Genomic DNA, 16257 nt, shown 5'->3' with positions numbered 1-16257 from the left:
GTTTAACAGCAGAAATATGATATAGAAAGCCTAGAATCAGATTATATGAGGGGGAAGTAGTGTCAACTCTTGCTGGCTTGCCCAAATGACTTAGCATTTGAGCAGTCAATTCAGTACGTGCTTCTGCAGTCTTAGTCTGCACGACGCACAAGCAGACAAATGTATGGTCTGACTTCAGGCTTAGAGTAACTTTATTAAACTTAAAAGTATTGAAATTCATTAGTAGAATATGTTGAATTTAAAACAACAGTAGATGTGTACAAATACTTTGTTTTCTGGGCAAGGAATTCATATAAGTTGGTGAAGCACTGACTCCAGCCATGGTTTGTTCTTGTTTATTCAGAGAAAAACAGTGGGGGAAAAAAATCCCAAGTACCTTTCTTTCTTTCTTTCTTTCTTTTTTTTTTTTTCAATTCTGTTTCAAATGAAGGTGTAACTGAAGTAAAATGAAAGTCAGAGAGTAGGATAAGTCTTCCCAAGGATAAGTCTGAATAGAGTTGCATTCTTAAACTTGCCCTGAATTTGATCCAGGTCATCCCTCGGTGAAAGTATTCATACATTGCTGTGGCTAAAATCAGAGCCAACAGTGCAATACTACACATAAAAATAGAAAGCCCGAGGATGTCCTTCTGAATATTGCACTGCTTGGGCGATGCATAAGATCAGCTTTCTTATAATTTTGAGTCTCAACACTCAGTGCAGAACATTCACCCCATCAGTCTGGAGGTCTACTCCTTTCCATCTCTGTGAGAGGTATTTTTCTTCCCTATAGCATGTGAAACCATCTGCTGTTTGTTCACCCTTAAATCCTATACTAGTCATGACAGCAAAGATGAGAAGATGCCTACATTTATTTGTAAATAAATATTGACAAGCATTTCAGACAACAAATGGTGTAACAGAGTCTAGATATAATATGAAGAAGTCAGCAGACATTGAACCAGTGATTAATAGATTCCGATGAGTTCATGTTTGTTCAGAAAATTTATTGCCAGTAGGACTTAAAAGCAGATAGCAAGGCTTTCTTCCCTGTTGTGTGTGGCAGTGATGATTCTTCCATTTTGTTGGCCTCAGGTGCCTGCCAAGGACAAGATTATCTTCTTCTGGCAGTACGTCTTCTTTCTACTCTCTTTATAGCAGACTGCACCCATTTCTGATCAGGGTGTACACAGATCCTGATACCATTTGCTGTGATAAACCTGCAGAAGGAAGGAAAGCCAGGCAGCCATTAAGTTCTGGTCCCCACAGCCAGGTTTGCTGTTCTGTTTTTTCTATGCAGTTCATGAGGACAAGTGTGGTAAAACCATATTGCACGCTAGAGTTTAAAATAGTTACTTGGCATAACAGCAGCTAGCAATATCAGTTCCCTATTCGTGGCATAGGTAAGCATGCAATATATATGTTTATATGCATATATGCTGATACTTAATTTAAAACGTAGCATTCCTCATAATCTGAGAATTTGTGTGAAATTGTGATGCTCATTTATTTCCTAGGAGTAGGTGTCCTGGATTTGATTAGAAACTGCATGTGAGAAACAGAGGCCAAATACATCTCCTGCCAGGGGTTACAGTTATTCTACATGCTTCCACAGGACCTTTCCCCTTCGGTCAGTTCAGTGCCTATGCACTCCCTGAGATTTCTTCAACCTTCTGGATAGAAAGATTGTAGATGTCCAGTAAGAATTCTGCCAGCTCTGGTGAGCAACATGTGCCTTCAGGCTCTCTGTCACGCCACCTTTTGCTCCTCCCTATGTCAGTATGTGACTGACTCCTTCACAGGGAAGTGGAAGGGTGACCTGAACTAGCCTGAGTCTGCAAGCTGGGCTGTGAAGTGTCTTCTGGTACCTTTTCCCTTTTTGATGGAAGCTTGTTTGCATAGTTGAGTGTGGAAGTGGGCTGTGTATTAGATACTTACATGACAGCTTCCACTGGAACTTTCTGTTTTTCATAGCTGACAATACTTCTGATGTCCACTTTCTGTGCAGACAGATTTACGCAGGACAATTTGCGCATTGACTGACTTGCAACACTCCCTGCAAGGGGAAGAACAGATGAATGACAAAGGCAGTCAATACTGTATTCACATTTTAACCACAAAAACTTCTTCTAAATTGTGAGTTCCAGCTGATTTCCAGCTGTGGTTTGAATGTGAGCATCTCATGAGACGTGCAGACAATACCAGTGATACAAGAGAGCTCAAAGTGTCTTTTGTGAGACATCCTACTGTCTGTTAAATTCCATTGGAATCTTTGTGGTGAAATCTGTATTATCTACATTTAGGTGCCCATGTGAAGTAGTGCATCTTTTCTGTATAGATTTTGAAATATTATCTGAATGTAGCTCAGTATTACTGTCCCTGCTATCCATCTGAAGGAGAAGTAAGTAAAGCTTCTTCCTCAATAGGCACCCCAAACTAGAATTTAATACCATGCCAAAACCACATCAACTCACATACTAACTGTTTAAATACAGGAGATTCAATTCACAGAATGCTGATTGCATTGCATGCTTACTGCAAATCTAGTATCAAACCCAATAGAGTGCTAACCAATCCTCTCTTCCCTCCAACATTTGCGTATGTTTCAGGGAAATGCAATTGTGATTATTAAGGAGGCTATATTAGTATAAAATTCTCTGGGAAACTGTTACATTACATAGTAATAATGAGGAATAGCTGCTTAAGTGAAGTATAAATATATATTACTAGAAGCTTCTGCTTCTGGTTTTTCTTCACCCATCAAAGATATATAGATGGGTTTGGAAAGGCACAGGAGGACAAACAGAATGTGGCTATATTCTGAGGTTTATTCTTGGGAATGTATAGAGAAGCTGGCTTGAAAAGCCCAAGAGTAGCTTAGGTACAATTTGCTAACCATAACATCTGCCTTGAATAATCTTATTATCTGTGAGCTTTTTTTATTTGAAATAATTGCAACGTGAATTTAGCAAACACTTCAGCCTGCAGAGTGGCTGCAGCATGGCCAGTGATGGCTACAGGCAGAACTGCTAACTCCTGGGGTTTTGTTTGCCTGAAGGAGTTTCTTCTGAGCTTGCATTAGTCACAAGCAGTGCCATAAGTTTTCTCGCAATTCAGTACAAGAACATACCTTTCTGCACCCCTCACATTGCTTTTTCAAAATGTGGTATTAAAGAGCTCAAAGGTAGTTGCAAGGTTTTTATTATTCCAGTAAATATCCCTTGTACTAATGCCTTAATATCCCTTCTGCTACATCATTTCCAGGGAAAATGAATAAGGAATAACACAAGGAATACCCACAGAGCTTTTCTAAAATGGAGAATAAAACCAAAGCATATATCCTGGAGCATGATAGTACAAACTGTCAGTTGGTAGCACTTAGCCACGTATTGCTGAGATGAACAGCAGCAGCATTAATCAAAATATGAGCATGTAGAGAGATCTAGCTCTAGAAGCAATAAGATAACGTAATCAGTACACGGATACATCATTTTATGAATGCTTAGCAGGTCTCAGTTTGGTTTTCATGTGGTTTTGTGAAGTGTTTTTGTATCTGCATGTTTTTGTGGGTTTGCAGTTGGCTTGCATGAGTGTTTTCTGTGATTTTTCTGCTTTCTTTTGCATGAAACTATTTGTGTAAATGTGCTACATGTATTTTTACATGATACACATGGCCTAATCCAAAAGTCATGGACACAATCATTGCTAGTTGTCAACTCATTCAGAACATGACTTAAAAACATGGTTCATTACAGTGCGCATAAGTGATCTCCAACAAGATATTAAATTGCATGAAACCTGAAGGAGAGAAAGCCTTGTATAAACACCTTGTTTTCTTTGTGCTTCTTGTTCTTATCTGTTCATTCCAAAATACATGTTTAGAAAAAAGCAAATATTCAAAATACAGAACAGAACTGGAAGAACTTTGAATGTCTCAGGACATCAAAATTGTTTATGGCTGTATGGTCTGAAAAGGTTCAGTAACAATTGAAAACATATGTATGATAGAATCACAGAATTGTCTGAGTTGGAAGGGACCTAGGGACCATTAAAGGCCATCTAGTCCAGCTCCCTGTAATGAACAGGGACACCTACAGCTATGTCAGGTTGCTCAGAGCCCTGTCTAGTCTGACTTTGAGTGTCTCTGAGGACAGGGCATCTACCACATTGCATTGCATCTTCAAGCTTTCATGGCAAAATTCTGTAAGGATTATAAGCCATAGAAACTCTCTTTGCACTGAGGTAGAAGCCAACCTATTCATCAACAGAACGTCAGATTAAATCTCCCACAAATCTCCTTCTTCTTTAGCTCCTTTCCTTGCAGCTCTGATCTGGATTTCTTGGAAGTTTGATCTCATGCATCAGCTCTGTCTGAGAATGAATCCTATGTAATTCTTCAGACCATTAGTGCAATGTGGAGCAATTCCTTTCTCAGGTTGTACACTTACCTTCTGCTGTACGCAGAGCGAAGACGCCAAGCCAGACTATGACCAGGATGAGTGTGGTGTGGAGTTTCATTGCTGGTGGCTTCTCTCTTGAGGCAGAAAAGAAAGTGGTTATGGTGAGGCACCTTTCACAGAGCTTATATATTGTCAACCAGTGGTCAGTTCTTGTGTTCACTCTTGGGGCGTCATGGTGGGGTTGAGTGCAAGTGGAAAAAATTGAGCGGCAGTACTTTTTCTGGTGACAGAACCACCTCCTTTCCCCCACCCATCCTTCACTAGCCCCCCTGTGAAGGCTTTTCCTGCTCAAACCCCACTGTGGTTGCACTTGCTACTGTGCTGCAAGTTAGGTTTATTTCAAGCTGCAAAAAGTGAGAGCTCTTGCTCTGTAGTGGAAACCTTTAACAAATGTTCCTGTCCTTTCATGCCTCAAGTTACAGTGCTGCAGCTAAGCCTGACCACAGAGTACAGAATAACATTCAGGCTTACCTCTTTGACCAACAGGCTGCTTGAAAAGGGAATTATGAGCTAATGGATGGTGGAAACACGAACAATTCGGCTTTTTCCATAGTAGCTGTAGATTGTTCGTCACTTTAATATTAAGCTTAAGATGTGTGGAATGCTATCAGTCCCATCTCCTGTATGTTTTGGAGCTTGCCAAATCTTCTGTTTTCTATGCAATTTTGAGTCAAAGCGGATACCACTAATGTTCTGGGAAAAGGAAGAATGAGTATACTGTTATATAGAAAGCCAGATCTACTAGCTCTCCTGCTAGTCTTCCAGAGCTACATCATGGTGGTTTCAAAGAGGAATAAGAATTCATTAAGCCTAATTCTTTTCATATTATGCTCTATTACAAAGAAAGGAGGTAGAACTAAGCCATCAGGCACAGTTCACAGGAGACAGGAAAACAGTTCACTATGCTTTTGTGTAAACACGGTGTCAGTAACAGGCCTGTCAACTTGTTTTTCCACTTATGCCTCAGTCAAAGGTCTCCTTTTACACAGACTGTGTAGTCAAATTACCCCGTGTTGTGTGTTCTTCCTGTGTTAAGGTAAGGTGGTCTGGGTTACTGTGCATTGTTGTACATCAGAGGTTTTACACCTGCACGTTTTCCAGGCATGCTGTGAAACTCCAGGCACCACATGAAGCAGTACCTGAGCTGACATCATTATCTGGAGCCTCTAAGGAGAAGTCTTCCCTCATGCCCAATAGAGAAGCCACACTTTTAAGGCCTTTGGAGACCCAGCTGGGCCTTCTATCAATAGGTAAGAACCAGGCTACCTGATGCATGAGACAGAAGGCAGTGGTTTAGAACAACTGTCAGCTCAAAGCCTGGAGCAGATGGAAGTCTTGTTGTTTCATCTCAGCAAGTTACTCCTAACTTTTTAAGTTCTCGGTATAAATTGCTTTAAATGGGGAAGTACAAATGTTCCCTAAGATTGCTCAGAAAAATTAAGATGGAGCAAAGAAGTGAGTTCACATGTTTGGTTCCTAGGTTATAGTAACTGACTTGTAAGCCCAGGAACAGCTTGTAGCTCTTAAAGCTTCTATAAGAACACAGCGCTTGGTTTACTTGTCCATACATACACACTATTTGATATAGTTTGACTCTTTCATCTAATATGTGTCATGCAATCTAAGGAAAATTAATGGAAAAAGTAGATTGTAAGCAGATGTAAGATACTTGCTGCTTTGTTTGAATGGCTGTTAAATCCACTTGTAACACCAGCATAAGTTGTGTCAAATGGAAAATTGGACCCAAAGCTTTGAAGCCAAAGCTTCAACCCAGAGCACCTAAAGTCAATGTCTAGTGCCACACAGAGTAGTTGCACTGACCTGAGCAGTGCTACTGGGGAAACTTAATGTTAACTCTTTGTCCAAGCAGTGCTGCTGAATGCTGCCTGAAATAACTCTTTGGGATATTTCAACTTGGTGTAAGGCAGCTTTGAGATGCAAGACAGCAACCGTGCTAAGAGAGCGGATGCTCCCCCACTTCTCACTGATATGGTGCATACATGAATGTATAGGCTCACTGATACTGTACCCACAGCTCTGAGTGAAAGGGGCACCAGCTGAACTGAAAGAGAACCAGCTCAGAAAAGAGATATTTAGTGATCTCTGATGATGCAATGTTGTATGAAACTAACTTTTTCCCATAATCTAATATAATTATGGTTCTGCAAAAGCTAAGTGCAAGATGATCAGATGTCTGGTCTTTCTAGTTTCTTGCTGCTAATTCATATTAAAAAGACTGCTAATATGTGCCCAGAGGACTTTTTCTTTTACTGCTTTCTCAGCTCTAAGTAAGTGGAATGCTAATGATCATTCTCCTGGGCTTGATGGACTGTTGTGTGGTTCACTTATTGTAGGATGCTTTCAGAGCTTGCTGGAGTGAAAAGATCATTTGCAGCTTGTTATAAAGCCATGGATGAGTATGATTTTTTTGATTGTACAGTCTGAATTGTGGATAAAGGTGATTAATTTGACTGTGAGGCTTCCCAAAGTCTTGGCTACAGGTCTGATATTTTGCATGCTACAATAGCTGCCCTTCCCCGTCTGCTGTATCTCATGGCTGACATGTGTCCTTTTTGCCTAGAGAGAGCAGATGCCCAGAGTGGATAGCGCAGATATGGATGTATAGATGTATCAGCACCTAGCCTTTGGAGCCTACACAGCTATGGAAAACCACAAGCCTTGAGTTCATATCTCAGGCTCCCTATAAAATGTGGGGAGAAAACCAGTCAGCTACATCTGGAGCCCAAGGTTCTAAAAGGTGGTTAATAAATACCAAAAATTAGACATTTAGGGTTGCAAGAACAAATGATTCTGACTGGGATCTGCAACCCTGAGGCTTTTCCTGGAGTGCTACTCAAGATGCTTTCCTAGAGCACAGCCAGCCAGGCATGGTGCAGTGGGGCACTACTCTCTGCTGACCACATGTATCGGGTTAGAGCTTGTTCAGGATGCTTGAGAGTTAGTTTCAGTTTTTTCCTCCACGCAGAGACTCAGGATGCTCAAGGGTTCTCCACAGCCCTTCAGCAAAATGTGTGCCCCGGTGGCGCAGTGGTTAAAGACGCCGCCTTGCAACACTGGGGCCCGGGTGTTAGAATCCCCCCTGTGGCGCAAGTGGTAGAAGTGCCGCTCTGCTACACAGAGGCTCGAATCCCGGGGGCTGGACTCGATGATCTCTAAGGTCCCTTCCAACCCGCACGAAACTATGAAACTATGAAACTATGAATTCAAAATGAAATGAGCGTGTTTACATATTCCCATATTCTAGAAACATCTCAGCACTGCTATCAACTTGTAAAGCTCTTCTTACTGGGCTTGTTGTAACATCTGTTATTTTTTCTAGTGTAGTTGTTGAGAACTTCAGTAGGACAGTGTTGTTCACGTGTATCACTGAGAGGTTCCATAATGAAAAGCCCATGTTTAGACACAATACAGGCTACGTTCATGTGGGTAATACAGTGGAAAGTTGGTGCCTGAAGTCTCTATGCTTATAACTGTTCTTCAAGTTCTCTGAACACCAGTTTTCTCTCTTTACCCAGAGTTCTTGTGTATTTTGCTTCTGATAATGTGAGGGTCATCACTGGGTTGTAGACACATACAAAGAATTTATTTTCTGGGCAGGGAATTCATATGAGTTGGTGAAGCAATTTATGTGAAATCATGATGCACGATTATTTCCCAGGAACAGATGTCTCTGATTTGATTAGAAAATGCATGAGAGATACAGAGACCAAACACATCTATCAGGAGTTAAAGTTATTCCAAGCTCTTTCACAGATGAAGGACAAAGGCAGTCAATGCTGTATTCACATTTTAACCACAAAAACTTCTTCTAAATTGTGAGTTCCAGCTGATTTCCAGCTGTGGTTTGAATGTGAGCATTTCATGAGACGTGCAGACAATACCAGTGATACAAGAGAGCTCAACGTGTCTTTTGTGAGACATCCTACTGTCTGTTAAATTCCATTGGAATCTTCATTGTTAACCCATGTGAAGTAGTGCATCTTTTCTGGATAGATGGATTTTGATCTGGATTTTGACATATACCTGAATGTGGTTCCATATTACTGTACCTGCTTTCCAAGTGAAGGAAAGGAAAGCTACTTGTTTTACAGTGTTATTACCTGTGTGCTCTTCTCTGTTTAAAGTAATTGCAGTGTGGCTTCAGCAAATGCATCTTATCCTTCAGAGGGACTGCAGCATGGTCCGTGCTAATTCCTGAGGTTTTGTTTGCCTGAAGGAATATCTCTTTTGAGCTAGCATTTGTCAGAAGCAGCGCCATATGTTTTCTTGTAGTTCAGTACAAGTACATACTGTCTCACTCCAATTATCAGAGCAAGAGGGGAGATTCTTTGATATACCTGTAGTGAGACTGAGACACAAGTGAGGTCAAATGTTATCTGACCAATTAATGATCAGTTCAAGTGATGGGGAAGGGAAAGGCTGGTGATGATTACAAATTAAAATGATCGGGAAGGGAAGACGGGTGATAGGAAATATAAGAAAAGAGCGAAAAGTATGTAAGTGGGGATAGTTACCACCAAGGATACAGCAGTGTCTCATTTTGTGCCATTCTCACAGTCCAAGGACAGGGCAGGAGTAAGGGTGCAGGGGGAGATGGCGGCAGAATGGATGGCCTTATGCAGCAAGTAGATAAACAGTAGGCAACTGACAGTGGGTCCAAGAGAAACAGGCAGGTCTCAGGTAGCAGGCCCAGGAGAATCAGGCAGCAGGCAAGTATCACACCACAAGGTATCCGATATCCAGCAGTATTGGACCGATATCTCCTGTAAATCCTGTTTTGCTCTAGCCCCTTTCCTTGTAGCTCTGATGTAGATTTCCTGCACATTTAATCTCAGGAAGCAGCTCTGTCTGAGAATGAATCCTGCCTGAGCTCCTCAGTAGTACAGTGTGGAGCAGTTCTTTTCCTACTCTTAGGTTGTTCCATCACGTGCAGAGTGAAGACCACAAGCCAGACTATAACTAAGATAACTGGTATGGAGTTTCATTACTGGTGGTTTCTCTCTAAAGGCAGAGAAGGAAATTATCATGAGCCACCTGTCACAGAGTTTATATCCTGTACAGCTGGCCGGACATGAGGCAATGGGTCACTGCTCTCTGCTGACCATGTTTTGGCTTAGAGCTTGTTCATGATTCTTGACAGTTAGTTTTAAGTTTTTGCTGTGCCTAAAAAGACTGGACTCCCACAGCCTTGGTCTCCACAGAATAAAGTGCTTTAGCTCAGAGACTGTAAGATGCTGTTTGATTTTCCAATCTGAAATATTTCATTCTTTGTACTGACTAAGCTAGTAAATATTACCTGACATAAAGAGGGCAAGGGGCATCTGGGTCAGGCTCATGTGGAAGAGAAGAGAGATCAGCTTCAGTTCAACACTGACTGCGTTAGCTCTTCCAGCAAGTGCAGCAATCCAGATGAGACACAGCCCTGGGAGAGGAGAGCAATAACAAACCTTGCTCAAGGGCTCTCCACAGCCATTCAGCCCCTATTCAGGCAGAGCAGCCTACCTTCATTTCACAGATAAAACAACTGGACGCAGAAGAGTGAGAGGGACGTATGAGAACCATCATGAAGAGCAGAAGGCAAAGTCAGAGCCTACTCTAGTACAGCTCCTAACCAGCTAGAGAATGCCATAGTTTTCTTAATTTTATGAGGTTATTTAAACTGCAGCAATTTTTGTACGTACCCTAATTCATGTCAGCAAACCCAGTGAAGGAAAAAGAATATGCGGTGAACATTGGGCCTGATATCAGAATTTCCTTACCAGGATGTGAGTCTGACATACTGCATTTTCTCATGCTGTCCTTATCTTTCAAAGAGTCAGGCCAAGATCTTCACAAATAAGTAAATCAGACAGTCCTAGAAATGAGTGTCCTTAGTGACTATTTCACAGCCCTTCTTTGTGTCAGGTGAGAATATCTGTGGAATATTCTCAGGCTGCTGTTTTTTTTCCCCTTCCTTTCGTTGTTGTTGTTATTTCTGCTTTTTCTTCCTTCCTTCTCAAGTAAGATACAGAATACAGTTTTTGTTTAGCATTTCTTTCTGTGCATGACTTATCTGTGTAAAATCAAGAGTGTGCAAACCAAGTCTTGCTCTATTAGCATGCAGGAGAACATTCAGACTTTTTGTGTGACCACAGTCAGTCTATATCTGTGGACCCTGGAGGTAGATCTGAACAAATGGGCTGCTTCTAGGTAAACATGAGCTTTCCACAGAAAACTAAAGAAACTCAAGTTCTTGCATTTTCTCAGTAGGAACAGCTACTCAGCTGTACCTCATACTCTGGAGAGAGCCTGGCCAGTCAACAGGAGCTTGGATTTCTTTGCTCCATGATGGTCATATATTGAACTGAAGTTATTGGGGAAAAGGGGAATTGGAGACATAAGAACACAGATAAGTGGTGTTTGAATGTCTTTGTCTCATCTGTTGTGCATGCAATATTACAATTATGCAGGGTTTTCCTTACAGTACCAGGGAATAATTCTGCAGTTGAAGCTATTTTAACGAATGCTTGGAGTTGAGGGCTAACTCCTGCTAACTCCGCTTGTTTCCACACAAGAATTATTCTGATTTCTCAGTGTTTGTTTTCAGCAGCTAGAGAAAACCGCACATGCTCTATGCAGTCAGAAACAGATAAATAATGTGACATTTGTTTTCTGAAATGTCCAAAATGGAATCATTGGGATTCTGTCCTACCTATTTATTCAGCACGTAGCCAGTTTCATTTGTTTAAAATAATAAGTATTAGCATTTCTAATAACCAAACCTGCATGAGGTTCCTGAGACTGAATTTAACAAATTTGCTAAGTGTTAAAGAGGGATGGATATACAAAAGGACCATTCCAGTGTTACTGCAACAGAAATTTAAGGGATTTGTTTCTCTTTTTAATGAGGATAATTTTTCTTCCTTCAAAAGCAGTTTAAGTAGGCACAGCCTTTTGAAGAAGTACTTTTGTACTTTGTCTCTCAAATGAAGAACTATTACACTTTCTAACCACACCACTGCTGAGGTGCACTGCCTTTCTTCATGCTAGTTACTATAATCTGATGATTTTGGGCCACATCCTGTTCTGCGAAGTGTTGAAATATTTTTTAAAACTGATCACAGCTCCTGATCCTAATCTACTCTTGCTCTGTGAAATAAAACATGGTGCTCACGCAGCTGTACCTTTCAAGTGATACAGACAGGGAGGAAGTATTTTCCTTTCATTTGGCTTTTCTCTTTCCTTAGCAGTTTGCTCAGTAAGCCAGTGATGGAGTAACAGCACAAATGAAGCCTTAAATGACAAAGGTGATGAAAAAAGAACTCAGCTCACACAGGCTTGCAGCAGACACCTACTCTTGACAATGTTCCACTCTGAACTTTGTGAAAGAATCCTTGGGGTTTATTCATTCTCTGGGTTTTTCCCCTCGTAATCACTATGAGTGTGAAAGTGTGTGTTAGACAATTGCTCCAGTCTGTATTCTTCATCTGGGCTCACTGCCGTGTGTGATGCAGTGTGGTAGGCAAGAGGGTATGGGAAAATTCCCCCCTCAGCCTTCTTCAAATTAGCATTCATTTTATACTTTGTAATTTCAAACAGTGGGCTGTGGCTGTTAAATGCTGTTTCACTTTTCCTTTGCAACCTAATTTTATCCCTCAGTGAGGCCTGCAGAAAACCCCACCATGTCTAAGGCAGCCATAAATTAAGAGCTCCCTCCCATGGCTGTCACATTTCTTGCATGTAATTCAGTAGATTTTGGCATGACCTTGGGTGATTTTATTCCTCTCCTGTGGTTCAGTATGACCATATGTGCAGCACTCTGCTCAGTGTAACCGGGCATGCCAAACCTGGTGATTGCCATCACTCTCCTCTCACACACAAATCCACGACAGGGGCGAGTAAGTTTACCTGCTTGTGCCAGGTCTAGTTTCCATTAACTGATTTGCTCTATACATGTGAGCTTATTTATTGGCATGGGACGCTGGTTTCTTCCACCCCTTACACTTCCTCCTCTGTCATTTTCACAGAATGGCTGAGTTGGAAAGGGCCTTTGGATGTCATCTCGTCCAACTCCTCTGCTTAAGCAGGAATACCCCAAGCAAGCTGCCCAGGCCTCATTTTAAACACAGAAAAGAAAGCTGCTAATTTTATAATTTCAGGCACACACAAGAATAGGTGACCTAATTTAAGAACTGCCTTGTCTATCCTGGTTCCTACCTTGTTCCAGCTCTTCTTGTTGTCAGTCCACCTGTGACCTCATGCTGTTCATTGCAGGAGAGTTGAACTAGATGACCTTTAAAGGGTCCTTCTCACTCAAACAATATATGGTTCTATGAGGTATTTTGCCTCCTCCCACCATGTGCACCCAGCACATTCATCACAAGCTATGATACACTCTTTGTATAGTGCTTCTCCCATGAGGTTCTCAAGAAGTTGTAAGAATATTGGAAACTATAATTAGCATCCTCCATGGCAAAGGAAGAAACAGGTCTGACAAAGTAGAGAATTTGTGCTATAGCAGTGAACTTTTCCTCAGATATTGGCTGTGGAGAGGGTTGTCTGATAGCTAGACTCTAGGAAATAGCTACTGTGACACTTGCCTCTTGGGGCTGAGTGGGGTGAGACAGGCGGGTCATGGAGGCTGCTGCTACTCTCCACTCTCCCTTCCTTCAGACCATGGTGTATAATGTAGGTTGCTGTATTATGAATATGAGCAATACTGGGGTTCCATTTTGCCATTCTTCTATAATAACTCAGCACATTGGTTTAGTGTAGGTAAGTGTAAAGGAAAGAAGGAGAACGTGATGCATTAAGGGAATATTGCCAGGGAAAGCAAATGGAAGTAACTGTCAATTACTGTCCAGGTAAATTGAATTCTTCTACTCTCTTATTACCTATTCTCTGTTTGGTAATGTAAGCTTTGCCTCAGGGAAAGAGAAGGTTGAGAGTTGAGCCATAAGTTTGGGGCTTTACACCTTGGGGAATTAGCTAATGTGAGCAACCAGGGGAGAACTGAAATTGCAGAGAGAAGAAACTGGCAAACATTGAGCTTCCTTTCCCTGGGCAGAAGAGCTGGAAGGAGGAGAGAAGAGGTGGAAATTTCCAAGATTTAGAGGCCTAGTTGCCTTGGGGAAATGGGTCTTAATGAATGTATTTCAAGGGCAAACCAAGTTGCTTGCTCTTGTTGTGAGGTTAAGAAACCACGTGCATCACCTGCTGTGACCACCCTTCTTTCTTCCTGGTTAGAAAGCTGTCCTGGCCTGCCAGTACCTTACTGCAGGTTACAAGGAGGAGCCATCTCAGCATTTCTGCAGCAGTCTTTTTCATGCAGGAGATCAGGCTAGGAGCTCTGCCAGTCCTTCTGGGTCTGAAAAACTACTAAAACACATTTTCCTGCAGTAGAACTTGCCATTACAGCAATCCAATTTTAGCTGACTTTGGGCGTGTCTTTGCTTGGGCACCTTCACAGTAGAAGGAAGGAGGACAGAGTTCAAGCAGGTGAGAATCAGGTTTTGTGCCTTCATAATCCTCACGGCAATTGTGTTTTGGAGGCTCAATATAGTGATAGGAGATCAGGCCTTCCCAATACCTGTTTCATACAGTTGCAGTGTGAACAAGTAAATTGTTGAACAGCACTTGATGCACAAAGGGGTGTATATGTTTTGTCATATCTACTGTGTGACACATGGAATTGTTCCCATTCTCCTTCCCCTTTAAAGGAACTGGAAAATAATGAATGATACTCAGCTGAAGTAGAGCAGAGAAGAAATGAAATATTTCTCAGCATCTTCTGCCCTCTGTGCTATAATTGTTGAGCAAGGACCTCTCCTTCTCACACCACGTTGGTTAAATAACTGAGTTCATACTATCAACAGTCTGTCGTTTTCATTTATCTTGGTATTTTAAAATCCTGATCAGGATCGAGAGGAATTATTTACTCATAATTTTTAAAGGCTCAGATACAGGACACGTTGATTTGTGAAAGTGCTGATGCCCATCTAGAAGCTGGTTTGGGTGAAGATGGGCAAGGTTTTCAGAAATGTCTAATAGTGCATGTTATAAGGAAATAAATAATATTTAATTCCAGAAGTATGAAATAGTGACATAAATGAACCTGCCGACTGCGTGGATGAAGTAGAGCGTTTTTAAAAGCCTTCTGTCTTTGTTCCTTGTGTCCCATCCTGTTTCATACCTGTGGCTTCAGCTTGTGTTTAGAGATCACATCTCTCTGCCCTTCACACTGGGGCTGTGTAGCAGCTTCTTTCCAGGAGAGGTTTAGTTTTTCCTTCCCATCTGATGCTGGCTTTTGTTAAGAGCTTCTAATCCGAGTTATCAAAGGAAGAGGCTCATTTTTTTTATCAGAAAGCATTAAAAAAATACTCTGAATATCTGGGTTCCTGTCACGTTCTGATGGTTTCTTCCTGTAACCTTTCTGTGTATCATTTGCATTGGCTATGCCTAGTCAGTGAGGATACTGATACTGGAACAGGCTGCCCAGGGAGGTGGTGAAGTCTACTTCTCTGGAGATATTCAAGACCCGACTGGACACCTACCTGTGTGACGTGGTGTAGGGAGCCTGCTTTGGCAGGGGGGTTGGACTCCATGATCTCTAGAGGTCCCTTCCAACCCCTACAATTCTGTGATTCTGTGATACTTCTATTTCTTTCTCTGTATTCTTCACTTAAAATATATACTAAAAATCTCTTAAGACAGCATGATGTTCAACTTGTACAATCCTAATCTATTAGAAGCTGAAGGCCCTTCAGAATAAAAATTCATGGCACTTTTTCAAAGAAGGGATTTGATTTTATTTTTGTGAATTTGAGAATTCTAAGTATTTAGGGATATGGTAATGTGATTTTGTTAAGGTCATCTTAAAATATCTTGAGGGATAGATTTATTTCCTTGAATCATAGACTGGACATATAGATAGCAACGGAACAACTCCATGCCCAGGGAGAGCTAATCCATCAGACCCTGAAGGAAAAAGAGAAATCAAACCCCACTCTAAATTTCCATAGAGGATAATATGCTCACCTCATGAGACAGCAGGGAGGCAACGTCAGGAAATGCAACTCTTCTAGCTGTGCTGGGAGTTCTGGCAATGCTGAATGTCAGGTGACAAATCCCTCAGGCACAGCTTTGAAATTACACTGTTCTTATGGTTTCCCTGCTGCTTCTGTTGGGCATATGGTTCAAAGCAATGAAAACTGAGATGAGTATCAGCCCACCACTGCCTTTGCTTACTGCTGTGCCTCTGACTGGTTCTCGTGCATGAAACAGCTGGTTTGTTTGGAAGGTATTAAAGCACCCCAAAGCAAAACTGGCCTCACGTGGCAAAAATGGTTTTTCCTTTCATCACAGGTTTTTCTGTTTGAGCTCAGGCTTCTCTCAGGCCATTGGCAGTTAAGTGCATACTCATACACATTTCTAGCTGAGTAGGGTGCCTCTGTGCTGGCTGCTTTAGCCTGTGCTCACGTTATTGCAGCGGCAAATCCAGGATGCAGAGCTTGTGGCTGTTTTACTGCCATCTGTAAATGCCTGGACTCCAAAGAGGCTTTGATCAAGATGGGCTTCCTTCCTGCCCCTGACTATATGGCTGTTTTCCAAACAGCCCACAAATGAGAAGCAAAGCGCCTCTCCAGGTGAGCCAGGCTGTGAGCTGCCCCACTTGGTGAGTGTAGATTCCTGCAGGCCCTCCAAGTTCCACTCCAGCCCCACCTGATAGTGGCTGTAGCTGTTTTCCCTGGTAAACAGAGTAGCTGCTTCTGAGTGTGGCCTCAACTGTTTCACCAGAGGGTTACAGACCTTACAATGA

At 41.8% G+C, this 16257-nt stretch overlaps 1 protein-coding gene and 1 long non-coding RNA gene across 8 annotated transcripts in view; one reads left to right on the top strand and one right to left on the bottom strand.

Moving 5' to 3' along the window:
* LOC107320504 overlaps positions 1-16257 on the top strand; it is a 258990-nt gene that overhangs the window by 59569 nt on the left and 183164 nt on the right. The window contains exon 1 of one of the 5 annotated variants that reach the window (XR_001558294.2): positions 5548-5689. The exons of the other annotated variants lie outside the window; for them this stretch is intronic. This is a non-coding gene — a long non-coding RNA (uncharacterized LOC107320504). Of the gene's footprint in view, positions 1-5547; positions 5690-16257 lie in introns of those variants that run through there. 5 annotated transcript variants of the gene reach the window in all.
* LOC107320485 (lymphotactin-like) lies at positions 834-15586 on the bottom strand. Of its 3 annotated transcripts, none has more exons than XM_015876412.2 (5): positions 15477-15584; positions 4911-5132; positions 4428-4513; positions 1918-2035; positions 834-1199 (listed from the first exon to the last, which is right to left on the bottom strand). In XM_015876412.2, the coding sequence occupies exons 3-5, from the start codon at positions 4495-4497 to the stop codon at positions 1094-1096; spliced, it is 294 nt and encodes a 97-aa protein (XP_015731898.1). In that variant the 5' UTR covers positions 4498-4513; positions 4911-5132; positions 15477-15584; the 3' UTR covers positions 834-1093. The 3 variants fall into 3 exon arrangements, with proteins under 3 accessions (XP_015731898.1, XP_015731905.1, XP_015731892.1); XM_015876419.2 differs by lacking the exon at positions 15477-15584 and adding an exon at positions 9757-9844; XM_015876406.2 differs by lacking the exon at positions 4911-5132 and having other exon boundaries at positions 15477-15586.

This window comes from Coturnix japonica, chromosome 1, assembly GCF_001577835.2.
Source record: "Coturnix japonica isolate 7356 chromosome 1, Coturnix japonica 2.1, whole genome shotgun sequence".
Taxonomy (NCBI): domain Eukaryota; kingdom Metazoa; phylum Chordata; class Aves; order Galliformes; family Phasianidae; genus Coturnix; species Coturnix japonica.
Note: the sequence above shows the minus strand (reverse complement) of the source record. Positions and strands in the feature narration are given on the sequence as shown.

What these genes read in the sequence shown, in the direction of transcription:
- LOC107320485 (XM_015876406.2), bottom strand. An exon ending in CGCTCTGCGTACAGCAGAAG is followed by an intron (nt 2,036 to 4,427) that starts GTAAGTGTACAA and finishes TTCCCCTTGCAG; the next exon opens with GGAGTGTTGCAAGTCAGTCA. An exon ending in GTTCCAGTGGAAGCTGTCAT is followed by an intron (nt 1,200 to 1,917) that starts GTAAGTATCTAA and finishes TTCCTTCTGCAG; the next exon opens with GTTTATCACAGCAAATGGTA.